Here is a 27,912-nt window from a genome sequence, read left to right as displayed (position 1 = left end):
TATGTTAGGTGGTTGTACAGTCGACCCTTGAATAATGCAGGGGATAGAAGTACTGACCACCCCTTACAGTCAAAAACACATATAACTTTCAACACCCCCAAACTTGGCTGCTGATAGCCTACTGTTGACCGAAACCTTACCAATAGCACAAACATTTGATTAACATATGTATTGTATGTTATATGTATTTATACTGCATTCTCACAATAAAGTAAGCTAGAGCAAATATCATTAAGAAAACCATAAGAAAAAGATACATTTACAGTACCATCCTGTATCTATCAGGAGAAATCCACATATAAGTGGGGACCTGCACAGTTCAAACTTGTGTTGTTCAACTATGTATTTCTTTGTTCTTCTGATGTGCAAATACATATATAGTGTGGCTGAGTATAATTTTCTTTATATCTGTTTCCACTTGCAAGATTCTTATCTAAAGAATACCAAAACCAGTTGTGCTATTTTAGTTGGAGAATGTTGGTGGCTTGGGCCAGGGTGACTGTGGGAGTGTGGAGTGAGGGAGGGAAGGGTGAAAGGTCAGAGGGGGAGAGGGGGCAGCAAGAAGGGGTCAGATTCTGGATATATTCTGAAGGCAGAACCAAAAAGATCTTTTGGCAGACCAGATGAGAAGTATAAGAGGCAGAGAGGAGAAATGAAGAAAATCAATTGTCCTAGTGTGTTAGTGGTAAATGTGTTTTCATCACTAACAAGAATGAAGACGATTAGGTGATAACATTAATTTGTCGGTGACTCATTCAACAAGGATTGTCCAGTGTCTTTTCAGTGCTGCAGACACATTGGTGACCAGGATGGGCAGAAATCCCAGCTCTTCAGGAGTTTACATTCTCGAAAGTAGAGACAAATTATATATATATGAGATGATGATAAGTGCTAAATGCACGGGGCAGGGTGCAGACATGGAAGGAGAATAGAGAGGACCAGGGAAATTCATATGTGGTTAGTTCTTAGGGCTTATTAAATAATATCGGGGATTTATTCCTGCATCTGTTTCTAACAGCTTGATATTGGGAAATATATTCATTTTATCAATTTGACTACCAATACAATAGAATATGGGTCACATACTTAGTATTTCTAGATTTATTATAGTATTGGAAAGAAGAATGAAGAATGGCGCCCAGGATAATTGTAGTGTGCTCCCTGAGCACATGTACAGTGTTACCCATGAAGATAACAGAATATTTGAATAATGAGTAGCAAAGTACTTGCTTAGACAGTAGTCACTGCAGACAATTGGGTTTAGGTATCTACATAGCATCACCTCTATTTAACCTACTCAGGTTGTCCTCATTAGGGCTTTTCACTTAGAACACCATTATAGCAATCATATACTGTATTTTTAGCATCTTATATAAACTTCCCTACAAATGCCCAAGTTATATAACCACCCCCCCACCCAGACTTTTCTCCAGCCTCTCAGAGACTTACAGTAGGGGCGAGGACATGTGCGTGGTGGGAGATCCCTGTTCTGGGATGGAAAATGCTCACGTCCCAGAGGCTGGTTCCCCCTTCCCTGGACGGGGCTGGGTGTGTATCCGCAAAATGTGCTTCCTGATACCCCCTTCTTCTATTCTCAGCCTTGCCTCTGCTGTTACATTTTCATGTAACAGGTGTCACGTTGCTGTGTTCCTGAGCTTGGAAGGCTCTCTGCCTCCTGTCAGTTGTGTTCCGACAAACCCCTGGGGCTCAGCTCCAGAGGCAGAGGCACCTGAGAGATGGTTCTAGTTCCCTCATTTCACAGATGGTAAATGAGGCTCAGGGAGGCCGGCTGACTTCCTCCCAGAGAGAGAGAGCACAAAAATGGGCAGCCCTAGGTCCCCGGATTGCCCCTCCGGCAGGACTTCCATTAAACCAGGAGTTTTGCAGATCTTAGTGTTCTCATACACATAAAATAAGGGCTATGTGAGAGGTGGTCTCTGAAGACCCTTTCATCTGTGCATTATGGTCAGATATGCTACTGGGTGTGTACAGATTATATTGGACGTTAGAGTTTACTGTGTTCCATGCAGTGGCTAGAATGTTACCAGGAAGAGGACATAATTTTGCTTGGCTCTTTAAAGCTTAAATTCAGTTTTTCTTTTTTAATGGTAAGAATGTGAAGAAACAAATGGTAAATTCACCCACGGCAAAAAAAAAAAAAAAAAAAAAAAAGAGGCTCAAATACACATCTTCAGCTGACTCATGTCCAGGAAAAGCACTATGTTACGTTATTCTTAAATAGGAGTTTACCTAACTATATCAGGAAAAGTCTCCTTCTGGTGTGGCTGAGGGGGGGAGGGCAGGGATACGGAGGGAATGATGGTGATAAGCATTTTCCAAATTAGGAAACAGATATGCTTTTCTTCTTACTCTCTTACATAACTGATCTATTTTAGAAGACAACACTAAAAAACTGAAATGAAATACAAATCTCATGATTTTACTACTTTGTTAGCAAAGACAGAAGCAAGTAATGCTCGCAGGAAAAGAGGGGAGAGCTTCCCCACAGTGCTCTCCTTCCTGCCAGGGAGCTGTTCTCCCCCCTCCCCTGGGGGTTCCCTCTCCTCCACTGCAGCCTCCGGGTAAGCCAGAGACCAAAGTCTGAATTTTACAAAATGAATGAAGAAAGGTACTCATTTTTCTCTTCTCTTAATTTAAAAGGCAGTCACATCAAAGTGCATACCTATCCTCTTTTGGTGGCACAGAATGATGGAAGACTGACCTGTCTACAGCCGGTGATTGTTTTGCCCTAGACTTCCTGTTTCAGAGGGAAATTGTGCAGCACACAAAGGCGAGAGAGGCGGTACAGCCTCTTACATAAATAAGTTACATAAATGAGAACCAGTTATGTAAATGTATAAACCAGCAAACATGAATTATAACCATTCACAAATGCCAAGGAGATCACGGCAAGATTCCTCCCACGGTACCATTTTTTCCCCCTCCAACATTATTGTAATTGTATCATTTTATTTCACACCAGAATCAGATGTAGTTATCTGTCACATTTATTAGAGAAAGAAACTCCAAAGGACAGATGATACTTCACACTACTTTCTGAACCACACATTTTACTTTGGGGGGAACTTCCATAAGAAAACCTGATTTGAACTATATATATGATTTATCAATTTATACTTCATGTGTAATCATGAACACATGTATTAAGTATTTACTAATGTACAGTTTGCCAGCTGCTGGAATGTATGTATCACAAAAAGTCAATGTCCATATATATATGGATATTTGTTTTACCAGTTATGGTTTCAAGTCTCAAATGAGAATGTGGGCATCTGACTAAAGTCATTTTTAATAATATTGAGGGAAGGTAGTAATATGGGGGGGGAGAGGATTAAATTCAAGGTTATGCGTATGATTTAATCCCAATCTTCCCCACCTCAAATGATTTAGGAGTTGCTCCTTGTTTCTTGGCTACAGTTTCAGGTGCAGTGTGAATGGTAAATGAGCCTGTTCCCTCTGCACCCTGTCAGGAGTGGGAACCTCAGCTTTTCCTCAGCGAGCTTTTTCCTTGTTCCTTTTGGGGCAATATAGCTGCATCTTTTCTGAAGTTACAGAATTTGCTCATTGTGTAGTAAAAACATATGTAACTCAAAAAGCAGTTTTGAGCCCAACTGCCTGTTCCATATAAAGAAGGATGCTAATTAAACCTTTGCCAGTTTCAGGCATAGCAGGCTCAGGTTAACATTTCATTTACCAACTTCCTTGATTTTGAAAATCTTGTGTAATATATTTCTAAGATCTAACATAGTAACCTAACAGTGAAATGAGAGTAGGAAGCAGAGCCTCTGTATATTATTAGCTGTGTGATTTGGGGCAGGCAACCTTCCCTCTCTGGGCCATTGCTTCTAACCATCTGAAAAAGGATGAAAGTTCTAAGTCACTTCCAGCAGTAACAATCTAGTGGCCTCTAATCAAATCTGTATTTTTAGCTGAGAGCTTTAAACTCTAACATCAAGTTTAAAGGAAATATAGTCCGTTATATAAAACCCAGATCTTTTTTTTTCTTCCATTGGCAGTACTGCAGACCCTGCTTGGGTTGTAGTGTTATTGTGACTGACATATGAAAACTTTTATCTTGGTGGTTTCTCTTTTAAAATGTCAAATATGGGCTTAGCCAGCTTTACAGCGTTGAATGAGATGTGAGGAGTACCATCTGACACCTTGGGAACTTGTGGGCTTCCTTCCTGGAAGTGGGGGTGTTTTAAAAGGTAAAGGTCTCAGTAACTTGCCACTGGAGGGAGTCGGCTCAGGAACGTGGATGGGGTCATTTCGTCTCTAAAGTTGACCTGGCCTAGACTTGAGGAGGCACTAAGTCATCAAACCGACTTTGCGCGTTCTTAGGTCCTCTGCCTCTACATGTCCATCTGTAACTTGGGTGTAAAGAAAATGCAGACCTGCACCTGACATCTTCACCGGGAAGCTCCCACCGGCCATGAAGAGAGGGCGGGTCCCCACTCAGGACGCCGGCCATGTCAGGGGAGTGCTGGCGATCTGGGCTTTAGTCCCGGGAGGCCAGCCGCCGGCAGAAAAGTACCCACCAGGCAGGCACTAGGAGAGAAGCCTTGGCAGGTGAGGGTATGCGTCCAGCTGAAAGGCGAGGTGGGTGGAGGCCCGGGTTCCTAGGGGCTTTGTTCAATTACAAGCCAGGCCCCTGTTTCGGGAGAAGCCAATTAGATCCCCGCTGGGGGATCATCTGACCTCGGGTTCCTCCCCAGGAGGCGCTTCGGAAGGGGCGGGGCCAGGCGGTAGGCTCCTCCGGGACCCCGGGCGCCGGCCGTGCGGGGGAGTCCCGGGCGCTGCAGCGAAGCTCCGCCCCGCCCCGCGCCCGCCAGGCCCCGCCCCCGGGGCTTCCCGGGCGCGCGCCGCCCCGCTGTGTCCGCGCGCCACGCCCCCCAGCTCGCGGGCCGCGTGCGGAGCCGCGCGCCCCGGAGGCTCCGCGACCGTGGCGGCGGGCGGCGGCGGCGGAGCAGCCCTCCGCGGGCCATGTCTTCTCCGGACGTGGCGAGGAGCTCCCCAGGAGGGAGCCGGGAGATGGCCCCCACGCCGCGGAGCCGGGGCCGGTTCTGGGAAGTGGGCGGCGGCAGCGGCGACCGGCTGGAGCGCGCGGCGGCGGAGTCGGAGCGCTGGGAGCTGCTGCTCCGCCGCGGCGAGCTGCTGGCGCTGGGCGGCCACCTGAAGGGAGCGCTGGAGGCGTACGCGGCGGCGCTGCGCCGCGGGGCCCCGGTCAGGCCCGAGTGCCTCGGCACCCTGGTGGACTGCCTGGTGCTCAACTACCGGCTCCGCCACGGGCTGGGCTGGAGCGCGACCCTGGCAGCGGGCGCAGACCTCGGTGCGGGCGGGCTGCTCAGCTGCCTGGGCTGCCGGGGCTTCCTGAGCGAGCCGGTGACCGTGCCCTGTGGCCACAGCTACTGCCGTCGCTGCCTGCGGAGAGAGCTCCGCGCCCGCTGCCGCCTCTGCCGGGACCGGCTGCCGCCTGCCGCCGCCACTGATGCTGAGGGCACCACCCCGCGGCCGCCGCCTCTGGCCGCCGCCATCGCCACCTCGGGCTTCAGAACCAGCGTCGTCCTCAACCACCTGGCCGAGAAGTGGTTCCCGGGCCAGCGGGAGCGAGCCCGCGCGGCTGGCCGGCTCGGGGAGCTGCTGCACCAGGGGCGCTACCGGGAGGCCCTGGCCGCCGCCTGCGAGGCGCTGCGAGCAGGTGACCGCGCGGGGATGCGGCGTGGGCCCGGCCGACCCCACCCTCCTTTCCCCGACGGCCCGGCTACCCGGAGCTCGTCTGCGCCCCAGGGAGGCTTCGCTGCCTCCCCGAGGCCGCCTGACTCCCGCTTGTAGGGTTTCGGGGTCCTGGAGGGTGTGGGAGGGGGCGGCGCCCCGGGGTGCTTCGGTCACAATGGGGATCGCCTTCCGAGCCGAGTGTGACGCGGCGCGGGGAGGGGCGCACAGGCTCGGGGTTCCCTCGGCCGCGGCCTTGCGGTCTGGAGGGAGCGTCCCGAGCGGAGCGGGTGGTCGGGGCGAGGCCGCGGGAGCGCGGGATGGGGTGGAAGTTGGGCGAACCGGAGCGACCGCTCGCTTCCTGCCGCGCTCTTTCCTGTAATTGGCCCGCCAGGCCGGGCCGGGCCGGGTCCGCCTCGGGCACACGACAGCCGGGGCGGGGAGAGGATCCCTCCGGCCGAGGTTAGGCGTGCAACGCTTACGGTCGTACCCCACAAAAGTCACTGGGGCAATTGGAAGCCGCGGGAGGGCAGAATTGCATAAGCTGGGGGGGGGGGGGGGGTTGTGTAACGGGTGACATCCGGTGGGCGTGGCGGGAGCTCGGCGCCGGCACCCAGCTCCGGGAGGCCCCGCCGGCCACTGGGCTTGGGGCGGGTGTCGGAGTTGCTCGGGGGTGTCCAGGCTTCCCTGAAAATGATGGTTTAACCTCTCTATTCTCGGATCATACTTATTTCGTAAACACACGTGGCTTACTTTTCGAATACCCCTAGTTTCACGGTCAAGATGAAGAGGTAGTCTCTGATGAGTTCTTAGACACCCTTGTTCGCCTTTCCACACTTGATCAAGATGTGGGGAAAAGCCTTTTAGATCTTTGGTCTGTTTCTTCTCCTCCAAGAAGCAGCTTCGGCTTCCTAACCTAGGTTAGCACTTTTAAGATGGTTTTAGGCTGTGGAAAGGGACACTGCCAGACTCTTCTAGGGAGAATAAAGAGTTCTATAAATCGGTGGTACCCCCCAACCCGGGGGGCGGGGATTTTACCCCCCGGGGGGCATTTCTAGAGCGGTGTCTGGTAATACCTAGAGACATTTTTGATTGCCACCGATTGTGGGAGTAGTGCTGGTACATCTCGTGGGTAGGGGCTGGGGATGCTGCTAAACATTGGAGAGAGCACCGGACAGCCTCCCACACAGTTATCAGCCCCCAAATGTCAACAGTGTCACTGTTACATCTTGTGTTAAATAAGCCTATTTCAAAATTAGTGTCTTTATTGGCATGAAATAATGCTGGAGAGAATAATCCTGGAGAAAGACATCTAAAATATAAACTGATATTATGTATCAGGTAAATTTATAAACTGTTTAACTGAAACTCTCTATTTTTGTGGGTTTTTTTTTATCCTAAGTGCTTAGTCATTTCAAATAGTGACAGTATATTATTTAATAATACCTTAGAGTTCAAAACATAAACTTGGCATATTTTCATAGTCTTTCAGAATCTTTATGGGAAGTTTAGGCAGTTATAAAATGGAGTAGAATGATAGACCCAGAACAAAAGAGAACTAGTTGGAATACAAAATTCTGATATAGACAGCTCTGCCTTTCTGGGTAGTTTGAGTGAGGAAGTGCAGACCATCTAGGCCATGGTCCTCATTTTTAAAAAAAGAAGCCGAAGCTAGGGCAGTGAAATGACTTGTCTACAGTCACACAGCTAGCTGGTTGTAGAGGCAACATTGTATCATCCCTTTCTCCTAACTGTTGCACCAGGGTTGGTCCTGGCTTTATAGCTCAACCATTGAAAATGTTTAACCAATTCCCAGGAGAGTTTTCTTTGTCACTAGTATAAAATAAAGGCTGAAACTTATTGATAGCACTATATGGCATTAAATACTCTACTCCATAAGAATTTAATCAGGGACTTAATAGGAATTCAGGTCTGAGTCTACAGATCAGTGAACACATTACTAATTTAAGGTTTGGCTTAATGTTCTATAACCAGTAATCTTTTAATTAAGGAAGACTTGGGCCTTGGATTGAGGATATTATTTTTAACAGAAAAAAACCCCCTATCTTTTGTAAAGACAATTTGCATGGTCAGCACATGGGAATTTTGCCTGTTCAGCCACTTAAATCTTACTTGTGTGGAACTAGAACTCAAGTCTTCGTTCACCTCGTTAACCTATTTTTCCCTCTTCTGAGGTCTTTGAAAAATCATTAATTTCATTCTCAAAAATGTATCGGAATGTTAGTAACAAGGTTAAGTTTTTTGATCCCATAAATTTTTAGTGCAACATAGGAGGGGAAAAAAATCTTAAGAGTTTAACAAATTGTAGTTGGTGAAATATAGATATCAAGTGTCCTAACAATTTATGGAGGTGAATAAAAATAGTAGAGTTATAAATCTGTAGTTAGGCTTTAACTTTTTCAGTGTCAGCTAGTTAACTAGATGGGTGTTTTAAATGTGTTTATATAATTGTACAGTTGTAGCTCCCCATGCTACTTTTCATTATTGAAAGACCTTCACTGAAATTTCTTTTTAGAATTCTTATCATGAAAAACTAAATACTATTAACTAGAAAAAGAATCTAGTCTGCAGTTAGCCCACACCTCCAATTTATCCCTGTTGAAAAGAAAAGAAGGCTTGAAAACCTTTTTCCAAAATCAGAAGTTTCCCATTGAGATTACATAACTTTCTGTTGAATTGAAATATATTTAGATAACATTTAATCTATTGATCTTTTGGTATTAACTCAGATGTTTCATAACTTTCTGTCTCTTTAGGGCTATTGTGTAAAAGTCTCTTCTGTGTTGAATCTTTGTACTTATTGAAATTATCTGAGATTGCTATACTGTTTTTCCTTTAATTTTTAATGAATTTTTACACTGACTTGCCTCCTCCCCATATATACCCCTCTCTCCCAAAAGAAGACAAAAGAACATTGTAAATTACAGTTTGAACTGTTCTTGTTTTTTTTTTTTAAGAATGTCATTCAGGGGAGAACAGTTTATTTAAAACATTTATAAATTTTTGTCTTTAGTATTATGTAGTTCTTGCATATTATCAAGCATTAAAAAAATTATTTAATCATTTGATCTTCACAAAGAATCCTGTGGCATACCCTTACCTCAGAAGGAAATTGAGGCAGCTGTCTTTCGGGTGCAGGGTGGTGTACTGGTTAAAGCTGTACACCTTGACAGCTGACTGCCTGGGTGTGTGTCCCAGCGCAGCCCTCCACTTACTCTCTGACCTTGGGCCTGTTGTCTAATCTTACTGTTTTGGTTTCCTTATTTGAAAAGCGAGAATAATATCTGGTAGATAGATAACTCCCAGATGGATAACAGTAGGTTAACAACTACCTAGGGGTGTTAGGAGAACTGAGATGTAAAATGCTTTGAATGGTGCCTGACAGAGTAATGCCTAGTAAATATTAGTTAAAAAATTTTAGGGGTGCCTGGGTGGCTCAGTGGGTTGGGCATCTGCCTTATGCTCAGGTCGTGATCTCAGGGTCCTGGGATCCAGCTCCTAATTGGGGAGCTGGGCTCCCTGCTTCTCCCTCTGCCCCCTCCTTCCCCTGCTCATGCTCTCTCTCAGGCTCTTGCTTTCTCTCAAATAAAATCTTTTTTTTTTTTTTTAAGATTTTATTTATTTATTTGACAGAGAGATCACAAGTAAGCAGAGAGGCAGGCAGAGAGAGGAGGAGGAAGCAGGCTCCCCGCCGAGCAGAGAGCCTGATGCGGGACTCGATCCCAGGACCCCGGGATCATGACCTGAGCCAAAGGCAGAGGCTTTAACCCACTGAAGCCACCCAGGCGCCCCTCAAATAAAATCTTCAAAAAATATATTTTTTAAATGTAAAAGCTGTGCTGCAACTAGATGATATAGCTACAATTAAAATGTAACTTTTATGACATCAAGTCCTGTTCTTTTCTCTCTCCCACATTAATAATATTAGCAGAGTGAGAGTTAAATCTGATTCTAGCCTATATATGTGAGTTAGTAGTGACATTTTAGCATCCATCAATAAAGTACAGATCCTGAAAGGCTTTAGTTATAAAAAGATGAGCCAAATTGTAGGTAAATGCTGAATACACTTACAGAAAATGTAAAGGTGTTTAATATCTTAACTAGGTTAAGGTGAAGAGATTTAAATTGATTTAATCAGTAAACTTAGTATGTCCTAACTTAATCTGTAAAACACTTGAAACAGTAAACATTGACATTTATTTGGTGTTTCATAGTGTACAAAATATTTTCTTTTCCATTATCTTAACTGATCCTTACAAAAGATCATGTGAGGTAGGAGGGCAACTTGAGCATTCCTAGCTCAGAGACTGAAGAAGAGAGCTCCAAGAATTTTAAGTGCCTTTCTTGAGGCAAGTAAATAAGCAAGTTAGAACTGAAAGCAGAAGCACCAAGTGTGTGGATGTTGTTTCTAAGACTCAAACTGCTTTCAAAAATTAGCATGTAAATCCTGAATCTCACGTATTCTTATCTGGCAGGTTTTTCCTGAGGACTTACTACATACGTGTTATGTTTTAGTTGCTGAAAATAGAAAAGTGGACAAAATAAAGACCCTGTCCTTATGGAGTTTGTATTTTTTTTTTTTATTTCATTTGAACTCACAGCAAATTGGTATTTATTGAAAAGGGGCTTATTGCTTACTTGACCTCTGACAAATCGAGCCCGTATGTAGTACATTTCTGATTCACCCTTTTTTAAAATCAGAAGTCATGTTAAGGATTTTTGTGATGCCTCAGGGTCATTACAAAGACCAGTTACAGTGGCATATTCTTATTGATATAGAAGATGGGAAATCAGGTTATGTAAATATTAAGTGTTCATTTTTTTTGTTTGTCAAACAATGCAGAATTTACCAAAACTCTTGTTATATTAGATTTCTAGTTATTTGTATATTAACCTTTGGAGAATTCAGAATTTGTTTTTCTGTGTAGTGGAATATTCTAAGAGGCTTAGATACATTCAAGTGAAAATTTAAATGGGTTTATATAGTATTCTATGCCTTACATTGTAAAGATAGTTTTCAAAATTGTTACCATGTTTAACTGTAGGTGAATGACTTAGACTCTAAAATGCAAGACAGAAACTTCTGTTCTAATTCTACCCCCTCCCCACCTTTGGTAGGATGGGATCACTCTGGTTTGTTTTTTTTTTTCCTCCATTTCCCCTCCTTTTGTCCAGTTTGCACTGCCAGTCCCTAAAGATGTTTGTCACGTGGCAAAGGTTTATTTGGGGAAAAGAAAGGAAAACACTCTAATACCTTGTATGGAGAGCTAATCTCCTTGCTATTCAACTTATTTTGAAACATTTTATAATAGTAACAGTACCTATTATTTATTATTTGTGTGCCAGGCATTGTGTTAATATCTGTGTAGTCCTCACAACTGTCTTACGACATAGGTGTCACCAGCATTGGACAGGTGAGGAGCCGGATGATTAAAGAGTAAGGTAAACTGTTCAACCTGGGATCTAAACCCAGGTGCTCTGAATGAAATGGTTAGTGCTAGACGATTCCTTTCATAGTATACCATTAATCAATCACTAATAACTTGTCAATTGGTGGCTTTCAGTTTAAATATTTATTTTAGAAAGAGCGCGTGAGGTGGAGGGGAAGGGGCAGAGGCAAGAGGGTGAGGCCAGAGTGCATCCCAAGCAGACTCGTTGCTGAGCGTGGAGTCCAGGTGGGGTCCCAATTTCAGGGCCCTGAGATCATGAGTTGAAATCAAGAGTCAGCCTCTTTACCCACTGAGCCAAGTGGCTTCTGTGACAACCGAGCCCTACCATACTGAACTTGAAAAAGTGACAGAAGATGGGACGCCTGGGTGGCTCAGTGGGTTAAGCCACTGCCTTCGGCTCAGGTCATGACCCCAGCGTCCTGGGATCGAGTCCCGCATCGGGCTCCTTGCTCGGCGGGGAGCCTGCTTCTCCCTCTGCCTCTGCCTGCCTCTCTGCCTGCCTGTGCTCGCTCTCGCTCTCTCTCTCTCTCTCTCTCTCTCTCTGGCAGATAAATAAAATCTTAAAAAAAAAAAAAAAAAGAAAAAAAGTGACAGAAGAAAAGAAATTTGGCATTTTGGTTGGCCACTGAGGTTGTTGAAACAGCTCAACATACAAATCTAAGAAAAAGGCACTCAGAGGAATGAGTAAAAGATTATGAATGTGGAATGTTTATTCTTATGCATAAACAATGTAGCCAGTAAATATATAGTTTTAAAAGGTCAGACTTACTGAAGAAATGCACATTAAAACAATGCTTTTTTTGTATTTTTCTAGGAAACAAAAATACACAGCTTGTGGGAATGTAAAAATAAGTTTTTATAAAAGGGCCAGCAGAATGTATTGAAACTTTGTATATATAATTTTCTACACAGCCATTCAACTTTCTAGACAGTGACTAAGGAAATAAACAGATATGTAAAGGAGTACAGATAGATGTTCCTTGTAGTACCTCTTTTTTTTTCTTTCTTTTTTTTAAATAGAAGATTTATTTTAGAGAGCACACAAATGGGGAGGTGGGGCAGAGGGAGAAAATTTCAAGCAGGTTCCTGCTGAGTGTGGAGCCTGAGGCTGGGCTCCATCCCAGGACCCTAAGGTCATGACCTGAGCAGAAATCAAGAGTAGGACCATCAACCAAGCCACCTAGGGGTCCCTGTAAGTGCTTTTTATATTAGCAAACATTAGAAGTAAAAACTGCTGAGTAGTGTATTTTGAAATAGATTGTGAATATGGTAGGATATTTTGCAACCATTAAAAACCATGTGGATTTAATTACAGTGACAAAAAAGCAGGTTGTAAACTATATATAGGGTTGAGTTCATAAAACTGTAAAATTAAAAATGTAATCTACACACATAGGAAAAACTGGCCAACACTGGTTATTTCTTGATGGTGGGAACATTTCTTAATTAAAAATTTCTTTCTTAATATGTAGGTTTTTCAAATTGTATAAGTAAACATTTTTATAATCTGAAAAAAGTTTCTTGAAGATGAACTAAGGAAACTACCTTAGGATTGGAACAAGGATGATTAATGGGGATTCTGAAAAACTCTCCTCAGCCCTTGAAATGCCTCGGCCGCTTAAGACCTGCTTTTCTCAGATGTGAAGCAGAATTTTATCTCAGTTTTTTTATTTGCCTGGTGACTGGCAATATTACTGGGTCTAAGAGAAGAGAAAATGGGAGCATGAATTAAGGAGCATAAGGGGACAGATTTTAATGAAGTTTCCCTTGTTCAGCAAACATTTAGCAAAGCCAGGATTTGAGGACACAAAGACAGGAAATAATGGAGGGATCTCAAAAATAGATTTTAGACTGAATGCAGTGCACATACAGTGAAGGAACACAGTCATAATAGCCAACATTTATAATGTACCAAGCCCTGTGCTGGGTGTTTTGCATATATTAACTTATTCTTGAGTAATACTGTGAGGTAAATACTGTTATTTGCAGAGGTGATCAGTAAGAACTCTCGAGCCAGACCGCCTGAGCGAGAATCTTGAATCCACCGCTTCCTAGCTTCTTGATCTTGGGCAAATTACTTAAACTGTGTTCAGTTCTCCTTATCTGGGAAAATGTGGACAGTGCCAGACCCACACAGGATTGTTCGGAAGGTTGCAAATCATAGTAAGTGGTGTTTCTTAAGTAAAAATAAATTTTGGGAAACACTCTCGATTTTGTAGCTGAGGAAACAGGTACAGAGGTGTTTGGCTGTTTCCCCCAGGCGCAGTGAGTGGAGGGGCCAGCAGTGTGAGAACCTCAGAGCTCCTGTTCTTGATCCTTAGTGATGTGCCAAGTGAGGGTAGACTCAGAAGAAAGCATCTTGAGAAAGAGATTGGTGAGCTGAGTCCTGTTGGTTGCAAAATAGTTCCCCAGACCAAGGGGAGGTGCGGTATTGAAGTAGAGTTCTGCCAAGGAGAGAGTTCTGTGAGCAAAGGAAGGAGGCATGAAATAGAATGGCAGACATGGGGCAGGCTGAGTTTAGGTATTACTGGAACCTCAAATGGGAGCTGGATAATGATGGGAAGTGAGGCTGGAGAGGGGCAGGCACCAGGTGTGTAGGAATTTGCATGTTGTACTAATATACCCATTATACTAGGAACATTTCTTGACCCATCTGATCTTCTGGATGGTGAGGATATAGGTAGGGTAAGACTGGAGGCAGAGAGAGCAGTTAGCAAGCTCTTGCAAAAATCTTAAGAGATTTGGATCCAGACCCTTAAGTAAGGCTGTTAGCAGGAAGATTGGAAAAGACCTGGGACAGATTTGAGAAATATTACAGAAAGTAAAATTGACAAAATTGGGGATTTGATTTGGGAAGTCAGTGGTTTTACTAGTAGAGAATACAGTAAAAAGACTTTTTTTTTTTTTTTTTAAAGATTTTTATTCATTTGAGGGAGAGAGCACAAGCAGGGGGAGGGGCAGAGGGAGAGAGAGAAGCAGTCTCCTCACTGAGTAGGGAGTCCACTCTGGGGCTCCATCCCAGGACCCTGGGATCATGACCTGAGCTGAAGGCAGACACTTAACCCACAGAGCCACCCAGGTACCCCAAGACTTTTTTTTTTTTTTAATTTATTTATTTGACAGACAGAGATCACAAGTAGGCAGAGAGGCAGACGGAGAGAAAGGAGGAAGCAGGCTCCCTGCTGAGGAGAGTGTGGGGCTCGATCCCAGGACCCTAGGATCATGACCTGAGCCGAAGGCAGAGGCTTTAACTCACTGAGCCACCCAGGTGCCCCCCAAGACTTTTTTTTTTAATGGAAATGCACTGAGTATGTGGAAATTATAGCAGGCAGTTGGAAATTTGGTGAATCTGAAGGCAGGTTGAAAAGCTCAGAACTAAAGATAAAGATTTGGAAGTTAAATCATGCTTTTAGTACAATTAGCCCCAACCACATCTTTGTATTTCTTCACTTTTTGAACACATTGGGTCCGTTATGTGCCAGGCAGTAGGGTGCCCACAGTAGTGGCATGGGAGGCCCCTCTCTGATAGCATGCTCGATGAGGTAACTTGTTCACACCAAGGTCCTCAAGGCGAGGTGGAGAACATACTAGGAACATTTGTTGACCCTTTCAGACTTGAGTTACTAACACAGCTGGGCTGATAGTTGTTTTTTGGGGAGTGAAGGAGAGTGGTTTATAGTTACCTTTTACAGAAGCTTACATGGAGGGCAGACATTGTATGCTTTGATGATTCCAGGATCTCAATTAGTGCATTTGGCTCTTTTTTAGAATTAAGGGTTTGAAATAAGTGGGCGGGGTGACCCTAATCTCTTAAGAAGCTTTAGGAATTTCAACTCACTTGATGAGGTTTTTTTCCCCCCTTATAAAGTCATTTAAAATAATTATTCCATTAACATTTGATTTTTTTTTTTAAGATTTTATTTATTTAACAAAGAGATCACAAGTAGTCAGAGAGGCAGGCAGACAGAGAGAGGGGGGAAATAGGCTCACTGCTGAGCAGAGAGCCCGATGTGGGGCTCGATCCCAGGACCCTGAGATCATGACCTGAGCCGAAGGCAGTGGCTTAACCCACTGAGCCACCCAGGTGCCCCTAACATTTGATGTTCTTTTTTTTTTATTATTATTTTTAATATTTTTAAAAATTTTTTATTTTTTAAATATATATTTTTAAAGATTTTATTTATTTATTTGACAGACAGAGATCACAAGTAGGTGGAGAGGCAGGCAGAGAGAGAGGAGGAAGCAGGCCCTTTGCTGAGCAGAGAGCCCGATGTGGGGCTCCATCCCAGGACCCTGGGATCATGACCTGAGCCGAAGGCAGAGGCCTTAACCCACTGAGCCACCCAGGCGCCCACATTTGATGTTCTTAACAAAAATGTTACCTACGAAGTATTAGGGGGCAAGACTTTTAAAATCTAGCCCTCTTGTCGTTTTGTGTGTATCTTTTCTCTTCTCCCAATACATACTAACTTCTTAGGCCGCCTTTAGAGCATCTCAGGAGCCTGAGTGTTTTTGTGTTGAGAGGAGAGGGGAAACCATCTTTTTTTTCACTTTGGTCAGAGTGGAGAAGTGTGGTACGTTGGCTGGGTGTTGTCAACGACAGACGTGTCCTCGGACACTTGCTACAGTGCTAACCCAAAGAAGCTATATTCAGTAGTGAAAGCATTGATAAAAGGGTTGGATATTCAGAAGTTTTGAATGTGTGAGGCATCAAGTGTGATGCAACGGGGGACCTGCTGTAAAAGGAAAAAAATTGAAATGAAATAAAGCCCCTCAGGGAACCAAGAATGGAAAGGGCTGCTTGCTGCCACAGTGAACTCCCTCTCTCTGAGATGCAAAGAAGGGGGCTCAAGGATGCTGTTGGAAGCACCCAGCTCTGGGTGAGCAGTCCTTAATGGGTCCGGGTTCTTTTGGTGCTTTTGAACTACTCGTTCTTGGACCATTTTGGCATGTGCTGCTCTCAGTTTTTTGAGCTGCAGTTGTTCTTGTCAAATCAAGATTACATGATCCCATTTCATAATAAAATAAAGTTTTCTAATTGGATTGTAAACTCCTCAAAGACAGGGATAAAATAAAGTCTTCCGAGCACCAACAGGGTCAAGTTTTGTGCCAGGACTCTTCATTCTTGATTGATGAATCCATATTGAGCTTTCAGTTTCCATGTGTTTTTATTCAGAGATAATGGTTTCCAGTTACATTCCTTTACGAAACAAAAGACAAAATATTCTAGATGTCTTTTTTATTTAGGAAGCATGAAATATTTTCTTGAAATATTTCATTCTTCTTTGAAAATTTCCATTGATATAAATTCGAAGGAACAACATAGTTCCAATTCTTAAGCATCAGCTGAAAAAGGCCAGTCCCATTATTGGGAGTTCTCTGTAGGAAAGCAATCATCTCAAAAGTAAAGTAAACCAGGGAACTATTGAAGGGTTTTATTACCATTTTGTCTTTTTTTTTTTTTTTTAATGAGGCATTATGGGTCTTTATACCCTCTTCACAATGAATTGCCTTATTTCATAAGCATATATTTTTGAAGGCTTCAAAGATGACTAGCTTTAAAAGAGTGAGATTAATTTTGTCTATAGATGTGCTGAAAATCAGTTTCTGGCTTAGACTTCAGATTTCGAATCTATGTACGTGTAACAAGTGATGGTAGTATCACAGATGGTGCCCCCTAACTGAAATTCTGACCGCCATTGCGTACGAATTTGGTTTCTCAAGTACAGAGGTAGAGGACGGTAGTCAAAATATCAACAAAGCTTCTTTCTCAGAAACATTCAAAATTAGATCTGTTTGGCAGTGACAAAATATCATTTGTGCTAATGGCAGGAATTAAAATTTTGACCTCTTAAATTATCAATCCATTTCCTCCAGAATCAGGACCATTGTGTACCCTCCTAAGTTTGAACCTTGGTCAGTCTTTGTTACTGTGGAAATTGTGTGTGGAGTAGTTGCACGTATGGTTGTTTGTAAGTGAGGGTTTAGAAATTGAGGTTTGAAAAATTAAGATTTCCCATGAAGAGGCAAATCTTCTAAACATCTAAGATCTGGTTTTCAGATCTGTGTAGAATGCCCTCCCTATTTTAAGAAAACACTTGTTTTCTTAGAGGTGATTATTTACATTATAAAATATTTTCAGTACTTAAAAACCATCCTTTCCTGTGCTAAATTTATCTACATATAGTCTTAACGATTAAACTTCTAGATAAAATTCAACACTTACATGGGTTGCACCTGTACTCTGCTTTGGTGGTTATTAGCTGGAATCACTAAGTCAGTTCTTAATCTAGTTTGTATCTTGTGGATCTGACAATAATATTTTAAAAATAAACCTTTATAAAATATTTGTTTCAGAGCCCAGTGATGTCACTCTAAAAATTTACCGAGCGGAATCATATGCTGGTCTCCAAGAGTTTAAAGCCGCCATAGAAGATTTAAATGCAGTCCTCTTTCAACTGCCAAATTGGCCTGAGGTAAAGTTACTGTTTTACATTTACATATTTAAAAATTTCACCTGTAGGGAACATGAATTCAGTTATGGTTATAAGTTTAAACAAAATAGATTTGTTGGCTCTTTAAATAAAACATATAGCGTTCTAGAAATCTAGGGTTAGTATTTCAAGCAGATGTTTATAAAGCAATTTTTAAACCCTAAGAAACCTTCATTTTCTAACTAAAGAACAACCTGAACTTAAGGCACTGAGAAAAAAAAATAATAAGAGACTTGAGTATGCAAAATTTCCTCAAAGAGATATAACTGGTCCTGCTGGATCCAAACTGAAAATTGGTGGAGGAAGTGTACTGATGGGAAGAGACTGGAAAATGGAGGCATCATCATAGGGACCAGATGAAGAGTGATTTAATACAGTAAATGGGGACAACAGAGGTTGCCTTGCCCATACAATTTTAAAAAAGACTTGAGGCAAATATATGTAATCAGTTTACTAATTTTTTATCCAATTGCCAGAGCAAATCAGTTCATGTCCCATATATGTTCTTCAAGCTAGAAGTTAATATTTTATATGACTTTTCCCCCATTTGAAACCATGCCTTTGAGGACAATATATTAAGGATGCTCTAAAAAATTATAAATTAATATGAAAAACGATACTAAATCCCATGCTGGCTTGACTGGTTAGTATAAGGCAAATGTAATGATGGAAAATGATCTGTATGGACACCTTTAAAACTATTAAAAAAGAAGGAATCCTCTGCATTTATTACTGAAGTGATAGAAATGCAGTTTTGAAGTCATTTTTCTGTAAGTGCTTCTCCAGGGAAGCATGTAAACATACCTTGAAATGCTATGGGCTCCTCAGAGTCATTCAGAATTTCAAAATGCACATTTCCAAGCAAACCATTTTTTTTTCTAGATACTGATTTTTCAAAAATAATTGTGTCAGTAAAAGTTGTGTATTTGTGCTTTCATTGAAGGTCTACTTCAGGAAAGGAAAAGTACTCCAGGATGCTGGTTTTTTAGGTGATGCCTTACAGCTCTTTCTTCAGTGCTTAGCTCTGGATGAGGATTTTGCACCTGCAAAGCTAGAAGTGGAAAAGGTAATAATAGTAGTTGGAGGCAGGTCTGAGACACAGGTCTTTTTAAAAATGCTAATTATAATCAGAAACTTGGGGTAAGAACATAAGGAGTCCAGTAAGTCAAATTTAGCAAAAGTTTGACAAGTGGGCTTTCAGGGTCATACACTTAGCGTATCGAATTTTTACTGAAATCAAAACATTTTATTTGCAGATACTTAAATGTGTTATTTTTGCTTAAATTTAGGTGCTTTCTACTGGTTTGTTTGATTGGAGCCGAACTAATCATCCTTAATTGTTGTCATGATATTCCTGCTCAGAAATTTTTTTTTCTAGTTAAAGCAAAACTTGGTCTATAACATTACATGTTTCCATATACATTATAAGAGATACCACTAAAAGGCTATTTACAATCCATCATAATACAGGGGCTCCCTTCCTCCATTTCACCTAACCCCCTTACTCTCTGATAACCACCAATCTGTTTTCCATATCTGGGAGTTTTTGTTTTGTTCATTTCTTTTTTGTTTCTGTATTAGATCCCACATATGAGTGAAGTCATACCATGTTTATCTTTCTCTTTCTGACTTATTTCACTTGCCATAATACCTTTAGGGTCCATTCGTGTTGTCACAAGTTTTTTTCTGGGCTAAGTGGTAGTCCATTGTATATGTATAACTTATCTTTATTCCATCAGCCACTGATGGACATTTAGGTTTTTTCCACTTCTCAGCTATTGTAAACAATGCTGCACTGAACATAGGAATGCATATGTCTTTCCAAATCACTGTTTTTGCATGCTGAAGATAAGTACACAGAAGTGGAAGTTCTATTCTTAATTTGTTGAGGAATCTCCATACTGTTTTCCACAGTGGCTTACCAAGAACGGTATACAGGGTCCACTTTTTACCGTATCCTCTCCAAGCCTTGTTTTCTTTGGTCTTTTTGGTAATAGCCATTCTAACCATTGTGAGATGATACCTTATTGTGGTTTAGGTTGGTATTTCCCTGATTAATGATGTTAAGCATCCTTTATGGTCCTGTTGGCCATCAGTATGTTTTCTTTGGAAAAAAGTGTCTATTCAGATCCTCTACCCATTTTTTAATTAGGTTGTCTTTTTGTTGTTGAGTTGTAGGCGTTCTTTATATATCTTGGATATTAATCCCTTATCAGATATACAATTTGCAAAAATCTCCCATTCAGTAGGTTGCCTTTTTGTTTTGATGATTTCTTTTGCTGTGCCGAAGCTTTTTAGTTTGATGCAATCCCATTTATTATTGCTCTTTTCCTTGGTGTTGGAGTCACAAAAATACTGCTAAAGCCCATATTGAGGAGCTTACCACCTATGTTCTTCTAGGAATTTTATGGTGTCAGGTCTTATATTCAAGTCTTTAATCCATTTGAGTTAATTTCTGTCTCTGCTGCAAGACACTGGTCTAGTTTCACTCCTTTGCATGTGGCTGTCCAGCTTTCCCCAGCACCATTTATTGAAGAGACTCATTTCTCCATTGTAAATTAATTGTGTAAATTAATTGTCTGTATATGTGTGCCTTTAATTCTGGGTTCATAATTCTGGTTCACTGATGGCATGTGTGTATTTTTATGCCATTATTATATTGTTTCAATTACCATAGATTTGTTCTGTAGTTTGAAATCAGCATTGTTCTCCTTTCTCAAGATTGCTTTGGCTATTTGGGATCTTTTGTGATTTTCAGCAATTTTAGAATTATTTGGTCTAGTTCTGTGGAAAAATACCATTGGGATTTTGATAAGAATTACATTGAATCTGTAGATTGTTTTGGGGAGTATGGATATTTTAACAATAGTAATTCCTCTAGTCTATGAGCATCCCTGGAATAAATCCCATTTGATCATCGTATATGAACTTTTGCTGTATTTTTAAATTCAGTTTGCTAATATTTTGTTGAGGATTTTTGCATTAATGTTAGTCACTGATAATAGCCTGTAATTTTCTTTTTCTGTGGTTTCTTGTCAGCTTGCTGGCCTCAAAAAGATTTGGGGAGTGTTCCTTCTTCAATTTTTTGAAAGAGTTGAGAAGGATAGGTATTAAATCTTCAAATGTTTGGTAGAATTCACTAGTAAGCCATCTGGTCCTGAACTTTTGTTCGTTGGGAGGTTTTTGATTACTGATTCAATCTTACTAGTAATTGATCTATTCAAATTTTCGGTTTCTTCATGATTCAGTCTTGGAGGATTGTGTGTTTCTATGAATCTATTCATTTCTTCTAGGTTGTCCAATTTGTTGGCATGTAATTGTAGTAGTGTCTTATAATCCTTTATATTTGGTGGTGTCAGTCATCACATTTCATTTCTGATTTTATCAGAGTGCTCTTTTTTTTTATTTGGCAGGGGTTTTTTTAAACTTTTTTACATTCTAGTATAACTGACATACAGTGTTATATTACTTCACATGTATACTGTAGTAGTGATACAGTAGTTCTATACATTACTCAGTGTTTATCATTTTAAGTATATTCTTAATCCCTTCATCTATTTCACCTGTCCTCCCCTTCCCCTCTGGCAGTCACCCATTCTTTAAGAGTCTGTTTTTCTTTCTTTTTTTTTTTTTTGTCCTTTTGTTCTTTAAATTCCATACGGGAGTGAAATCATATGGTATTTATCTTTCTGCGACTGACTTAAATTTCATTTAGCATTATATACTCTAGATCCATCCATGTTGCAAATGGCAAGATTTCATACCTTTTTATGGCCAAGTAAAATTCCATTGTGTGTATGTACCTCTTCTTTTATCCATTCAGCTGTTGCTCCCATAGTTTAGCTATTGTGGATAATGCTGCAATAAACACAGTGTGCATTATAACTTTTCGAATTAGTGTTGTTTTCTCTGGGCAAATATCCAGTAGTGGAATTACTGGATCATATAGTATTTTATTTTTAGTTTTTTGAGGGAACTCCACAAAGTTTTTCATAGTGGCTGCACCACCTTGCATTCCTACCCCAGCGCATAAATGTTTCTTTTTTCTCCACATCCTGGCCAACACCTTTTATTTCTTGTGTTTTTTATTTTAGCCATTTGACAGGCGTGAGAAGATATCTCATTGTGGTTTTATTTGCATTTCCCTGATGATTAGAGATGTTGAGCATCTTTTCATGAATCTGTTGGCCATTTGTATGTCTTCTTTGGGAAAATGTCTTTATATGTCCTGTGCCCATTTTAATTGGGTTATTTGGGGGGGGTGAGTTGTGTAAGTTCTTTATATATTTTGGATATTAACCTCTTGTTGGTATATTATTTGCGAGCATCTTCTCCCATTCAGCGGGATGTCTTCTGTTTTGTTGATGGTTTTGTTTTTTTTTTAAGATTTTATTTATTTATTTGGCAGAGAGAGATCACAGGTAGGCAGAGAGTCAGGCAGAAAGAGAAGGAAGCAGGCTCCCTGCTGAGTGGAAAACTCCATGTGGGGCTCGATCCCAGGACCCTGAGATCATGACCTGAGCCAAAGGCAGAGGCTTTAACCCACTGAGCCATCCAGGTGCCCTTGTTGATGGTTTCTTTCACTATGCAGAGGCTTCTTGTTTTGATGTAGTCCTGATAGTTTCTTTTTGCTTTTGTTTCCCTTGCCTCCTGAGACCTACCTAGAAAAATGTTGCTACAACCAATGTCAAAGACATCATTGCCAATGCTGTCTTCTAGGATTTTTACAGTTTTAGCTCTCACATTGAGGTTTTTAATCCATTTTGGAATTTAATTTTGTGTATGGTATAAGAAAGTTGGGGGGGAAAGGTGGTCCAGTTTCATTCTTTTGCATGTAGCTGACCAGTTTTCCCAGTACAATTTGTTGAAGAGACTTTTTCCCATTGGATATTCTTTCCTACTTTGTTGAAGATTGATTGACCATATAATTGTGAGTTTATTTCTGGGTTTTCTATTACATTCCATTATTCTATGTGTCTGGTTTTGTACTAGTACCATACCGTTTTGATTACAACAACTTTGTAATATACTTGAAGTCTGGAATTGTGATGCCTCTAGCCTTGCTTTTCTTTTTCAAAATTGCTTTGGCTATTTGGGGTCTTTTGTGGTTCCATACAGATTTTAGGATTGTTTCCAGTTCTGTGAAAAATGGTGTTAGTATTTTGATAGGGATTGTACTATCCAAAGATTGCTTTGGATAGTACAGACATTTTAACATTTGTTCTCCCAATCAATGAGCATGGAATGTCTTTCCATTTGTTTATGTCATCTTCAGTTTCTTTCATCTATGTCTTATAGTTTTCACAATACAGGTCTTTCACCTCTTCGGTTAGGTTTTTCCCTGGTATCCTACTGTTTTCGGTGCAATTGTAAATGGATTGTTTTCCTAATTTCCTTCTGCTGCTTCATTATTAGTGTATAGAAGTGCAGTGGATTGCTACACATTCATTTTGTATCTTGCAACTTTACTGAATTCATGTATCAGTTCTAGTAGTTTTTTGGTGGCGTCTTTAGGGTTTTCTATATAGAGTATTATGTCCTACAAATAGTGAACTTTAATTCCTCCTCACCAATTTGGATGCCTTTATACCTTTTTCTTATCTGATTGTTGTGGCCAGGACTTCCAGTACTGTGTTACGGAAAAGTGGTGAGAGTGGACGTCTTTGTCTCATTCCTGACCTTATGGGCAAATCTGTTTTTCCCCTCTGAGGGTGATAGCAGCTGTGAGTTTTTCATATAAGGCCTTAATTATGTTGAAGTATGTTCCCTTGAAACATACTTTAAGAGGTTTATTCATGAATGGATGTTCTACCTTGTCAAATGCTTTTTCTGTCTCTACTGAAATGATCATATAGTTTTTTATCCTTTCTCTTATTGATGTGATATATCACATTGACTGATTTGTAAGTATTAAACCACCCTTGCATCCAAGGAATAAATCCCATGTGGTCATGCTGAATGATTTTGTTTAACGTGTTGTTGGATCCTATTTGCTAGTATTTTGTTGAGGATTTTTTCATCTGTGTTTATCAGAGATACTGGCCTGTAGTTTTCTTTTTTTGTATTGTCTTCATCTGGTTTTGGTGTCAGGATAATGCTAACTTCATAGAATGAATTTGGAATCTGTCCTTCCTTTAGGTTTTTTTGGAATAGTTTGAGGATAGATATTAATTCTTACATGTTTGGTTAGATTTCCTTTATGAAGCCATCTGCTCCTGGACTTTGATATGTTGGGAGGTTTTAAATTACTGATCAATTTCATTGCTAGGAATTGGTCTGTCCAAATTTTCTCTCTCTCTCTAACGCAAGAGCCCTCTTTTCTTTTTAGTCTTGACATTTGCCAATTTTATTAATGTGTTCAGTGATCCAGCTCTTAGTTCTTTGATCTTCCCTTTTTTGGTGTTTCATTTATTTCAGCTGTGGTCTTTATTAATTCCTTTCTTCTAGGACTTTGGGCTTTGTTTCTCTTTTTCTAGCTTCTTTAGGTATAAAGTTAGGTTGTTTGAGATTTTTCTTATTTCTTGAGGTAGACCCCCTAGAACATCTTTTGCTGCATCCCAAATATTTTAGTAATTGTCCCTCTGTTTTATCTCTGGCTGTTTTTTTAAGTTTCTTATTTATTTGATGGAACAAAGATTTGTTGTTTCATAGCATGATGTTTAATCTCCACATTTTGGTTGGTTGGTTTTTTTTTTTTTCCTTGTAAGTAATTATTAGTTTTATACTATTGTGGTTGAAGATGCTTGGTATGATTTCATTATTCTTTAAGTGAGGCTTGTTTTGTGGACTAACGTGATCTATTCTGGAAAACATTCCATGCGCGCTTGAAATTTTTGGATGCAATTTGGATACAGTGTTCTGTGTATCTCTCTTAAGTTCATCTGGTCTAATGTGTCATTTAAGGCCAGGGGTTCCTTGTTAATTTTCTGTCAGGATGAACTATCCACTGATGTCAATGAAGTGGTAAAGTCCTTCATTATTACTATATTACTGTCAGTTTCTCCCTTTAGGTAGGTTTTATTTGCTTTATATGTCTTGGTGCTCCTATGTTGGATGTATATAATTTATATATATTTATAAATATATATAAATATTATATATATTTATAAATATTATGTTTTCTTGTTGGATCTTGTTTATCATTATGGAATGCCCTTCTCTACTATTAAAGTCCTCGCTTTGAAGTCTATTTTGTGTGTTATGCATATAGCTATACCGCTTTCTTTTCATTTCCGTTTGCTCAGAACACCTTTTTCCATCCATTCACTTTCAGTGTGTATGTGTCCTTATTTGTGAAGTGTGTCTCCAGCAGGCAGCATATGGATGGATCTTATTTTCTTATCCATTCAGCCATCCTGCGTCGTCTGATTGGAGAGAGTGGTCTATAGAGTAAATCTTGATAGGTTTGTGTATATTGCCATTTGGTTAATGATTTTTTTTGGCTCTTTTCATCATTCCTCATCTTCCTTTTTTCTCTTTCTCTCTTTGCTTGTGGTTTTATGGCTTTCTTTCGTGCTTTGCTAGATTATTTTCCCATTTTCTTTTGGATATTTACCATCAGTTTTTGCTTTGCGGTCACCAAAAGGTTCACATAGAACTTTCTTTGTATGTAATGGTCTGTTTCGAGTTGATAGCAACTTAAATTAGAACACATTCCAAAACTTTTCATTTTTCTCCCCCTGCTCACCTTTTATATTTTTACATGTTACCTTAGACATCTCTTTATTTTATGCATCTCTTAACCAATTATTGTAGTTTAATTTTTTTTTTTTTACTTTTAACCTTTAGACTTGCTTTGTAAGTGATTAATCTACTTACTTTTACTATTTGTTTTCCACTAAGATGTTTACTTTGATGTTTTCTTCTTATTAATTAGTGCCACTTTTTTTTTCAGGTCAGAGAAGTCCCATTAACCTGTCTTGTAGGGCCAGTTCAGTGGTGATGTATTCCATTAGCCTTTGTTTGTATGGAACACTCTTAATCTTTTTTTCAGTTCTGAATGACAATCTTGCTGGGTAGAGAATTCTTGGATGGAAGTTTTTTCATTTCAGCCCTTTAAATAGGTCATGCCACTTTCTTCTGGCCTGCAAAGTTTCTGGTGATAAATCTGATGGCCTATGGGGTTTCCCTTTCAAATAATAAGTTTTTCTTTTGCTGCTTTTAGAATTCTGTCTTGAAAATTTTCTATTTCCATTATAATGTGTTTTGGTGTGAATCTCTGTGTGTTCATCTTCTTTGGTACCCTATACTTCCTGGACCTGGAGATTCTGTTTTCTTCCCCAGGAGAAGCTCTCTGGCCCTTTCTCTTCTCACTTTGGGACCCCCAACTTAGGAATTTTTATTGGGCTGCTTTTAATTTTTTGCTTTTAATTTCCAGTGTAAGTTTTGCTTATTTTCAAGGTGCTCATAGTAGTGCCCCAATTTGTTTTGCCTTAATTTTCTCAGTAATCCATATATCACTTTCCAGAGTTTGTTTTATGGTGTGTTAGTAGGTGTTAAGTAAAAAGGAGGAGTCCTCTGATTAAATGATTTTGGGGAACATTGGGTTAAACCAAGGTAAACAGGTTTCTTCAGAAGTTCTCAGAGGTTTTGCTCTGCTAACATGAGAGCAGCATTCAGCTTTTGTCAAACATATTCACAGAGCATCTGGAAAGACTAGAGTCTTTGAAAAATTTTTTGGGAATATCTGTCCCCATATAATTGTAGTGTCATCATGATGCCTCCTTCAGTATCCACAAAACATGAGGTGTTACCACCTTGATAGTGTTTTTTACATTGTGGCTTTTTGTCAGAATCACCTTGGGTGCTTGGTAAATGTAAAGATTCCTGGACTTCACCACAGACTGTTGGAATTAGAATCTCTGGAATTTGGGCATAGTTTTACAAGAACCCAGGGAGATTCTTGTGCGTTTAGAAGGATGACAACTTTGAAAATATTCTCAGATCCCCAATGCCTCATGAATATGGCTAATAATCAGTATATCCTCCACGAGGCTTCTAGCCCATTGATTTAATGAAAAATGGTTTACTATTGTGTGTATTCTGTTTTATATTTGTTAATGGTCTCTCCCTGAGGAGACTGCAGACTTTTTAAGGGCTTATAATTTTGCATTTTCCATGCTACTAAATATCCTATTTCTGTAAATATTTAAAAAGTTGACCTTTAATAAGGTTAGGTGAAGGCAAAACAGCTGATGCTTTGAAATATTTTTCTCCCAATATGCTTTTTGTAAATTGTGGTATACTTTACGTATGATGCGTGGATTTTACAGTCCACTGTTTTGGAAATTATACATCCATGTAACAGCACCCCAATCAAGAATATTTCCATCATGCTAGACATCTCAGTCATCCCCTTTTCAGCAAATCCCCTGTATCCCTGCTCCCAGAGGCAATTACTGTTTAGATTTTTATTAGAGTATAAATAGTTTTGCTTATCCTAAACTTCACACAAGTGGAATCACACAACATGTATTCTTGTGTCTGGCTTTTTTTTTTTTTTTTTTGGCAGAAGATAATAGTTTTGAGATATATCTAGCAATTTTTTAAACATTTCATTGTTCACTAATAAGCATTCCATTGTAGAAGCACAGCACAACTTATGGTATTAGTAGTGATTTTCATTTGCGTTGTTACCAGTTGCTGCTATGAACTAACGTTCTTGTATAAGTTCTTTTGTGGATGTGTTTTTTTCTTTGGTAAGTACCTACTGGATCTGCTGGGGTCTAGAGTAGGTGAGTGTTTAAGACTCAGACCAGGGGAAATGTAAAAACATACAAATTTTAAAATGCTTGTTCATTAAAGGGGGTATTGCTAGAGCTCCTACCAGATATTCTTTTATTTATGTTAACTATATCTCCTGTTTATTTACATTGTAATGATTCAGGACTAATCTCATTTTTGTGAGATCAAGAGAGAGTATAACTGAACGACCAAACTTCTGGATTTAGACTTTAAGAAATGCTCTGCTGTTCATTTAATACAGCTTATTTGACAAAGACATTTGAGCCCTTCTCATGTCCTTCTAGCCAGGTTCTTCGCTTAACTTAACCTACTGTGGTTGGTGTTGTTTTGAGAGTTTAGATGTGTATAGATGTATTAAAATTTCTGGGTGCTTCTATCAGGAATATGACAGCTGCCTTCCAGGTGCACTCCCAGCTGCTCTGGGCTAGCTGCTGTATGGTACTCCCATCCCAGAGCTGGGCAGTGATAGC

General features: G+C 40.4%; 1 protein-coding gene across 1 annotated transcript in view; it reads left to right on the top strand.

The window, feature by feature from the left end:
• The first annotated feature begins 4,928 nt into the window (after positions 1-4,928).
• LONRF1 (LON peptidase N-terminal domain and ring finger 1) overlaps positions 4,929-27,912 on the top strand; it is a 38,015-nt gene continuing 15,031 nt past the window's right edge. Inside the window, exons 1-3 of the mRNA XM_032843393.1 lie at positions 4,929-5,719; positions 17,562-17,680; positions 18,642-18,764. Of these exons, the coding sequence (XP_032699284.1) occupies positions 5,005-5,719; positions 17,562-17,680; positions 18,642-18,764 (957 nt within the window). The 5' untranslated portion in view covers positions 4,929-5,004. The remainder of the gene's footprint in view (positions 5,720-17,561; positions 17,681-18,641; positions 18,765-27,912) is intronic.

The sequence above is a fragment of the Lontra canadensis genome, unplaced genomic scaffold, assembly GCF_010015895.1.
Source record: "Lontra canadensis isolate GAN:19392208 unplaced genomic scaffold, GSC_riverotter_1.0 scaffold139, whole genome shotgun sequence".
Lineage (NCBI taxonomy): Eukaryota > Metazoa > Chordata > Mammalia > Carnivora > Mustelidae > Lontra > Lontra canadensis.
The sequence above is the reverse complement of the archived record's forward strand: the minus strand, read 5'-3'. Positions and strand labels throughout refer to the sequence as shown.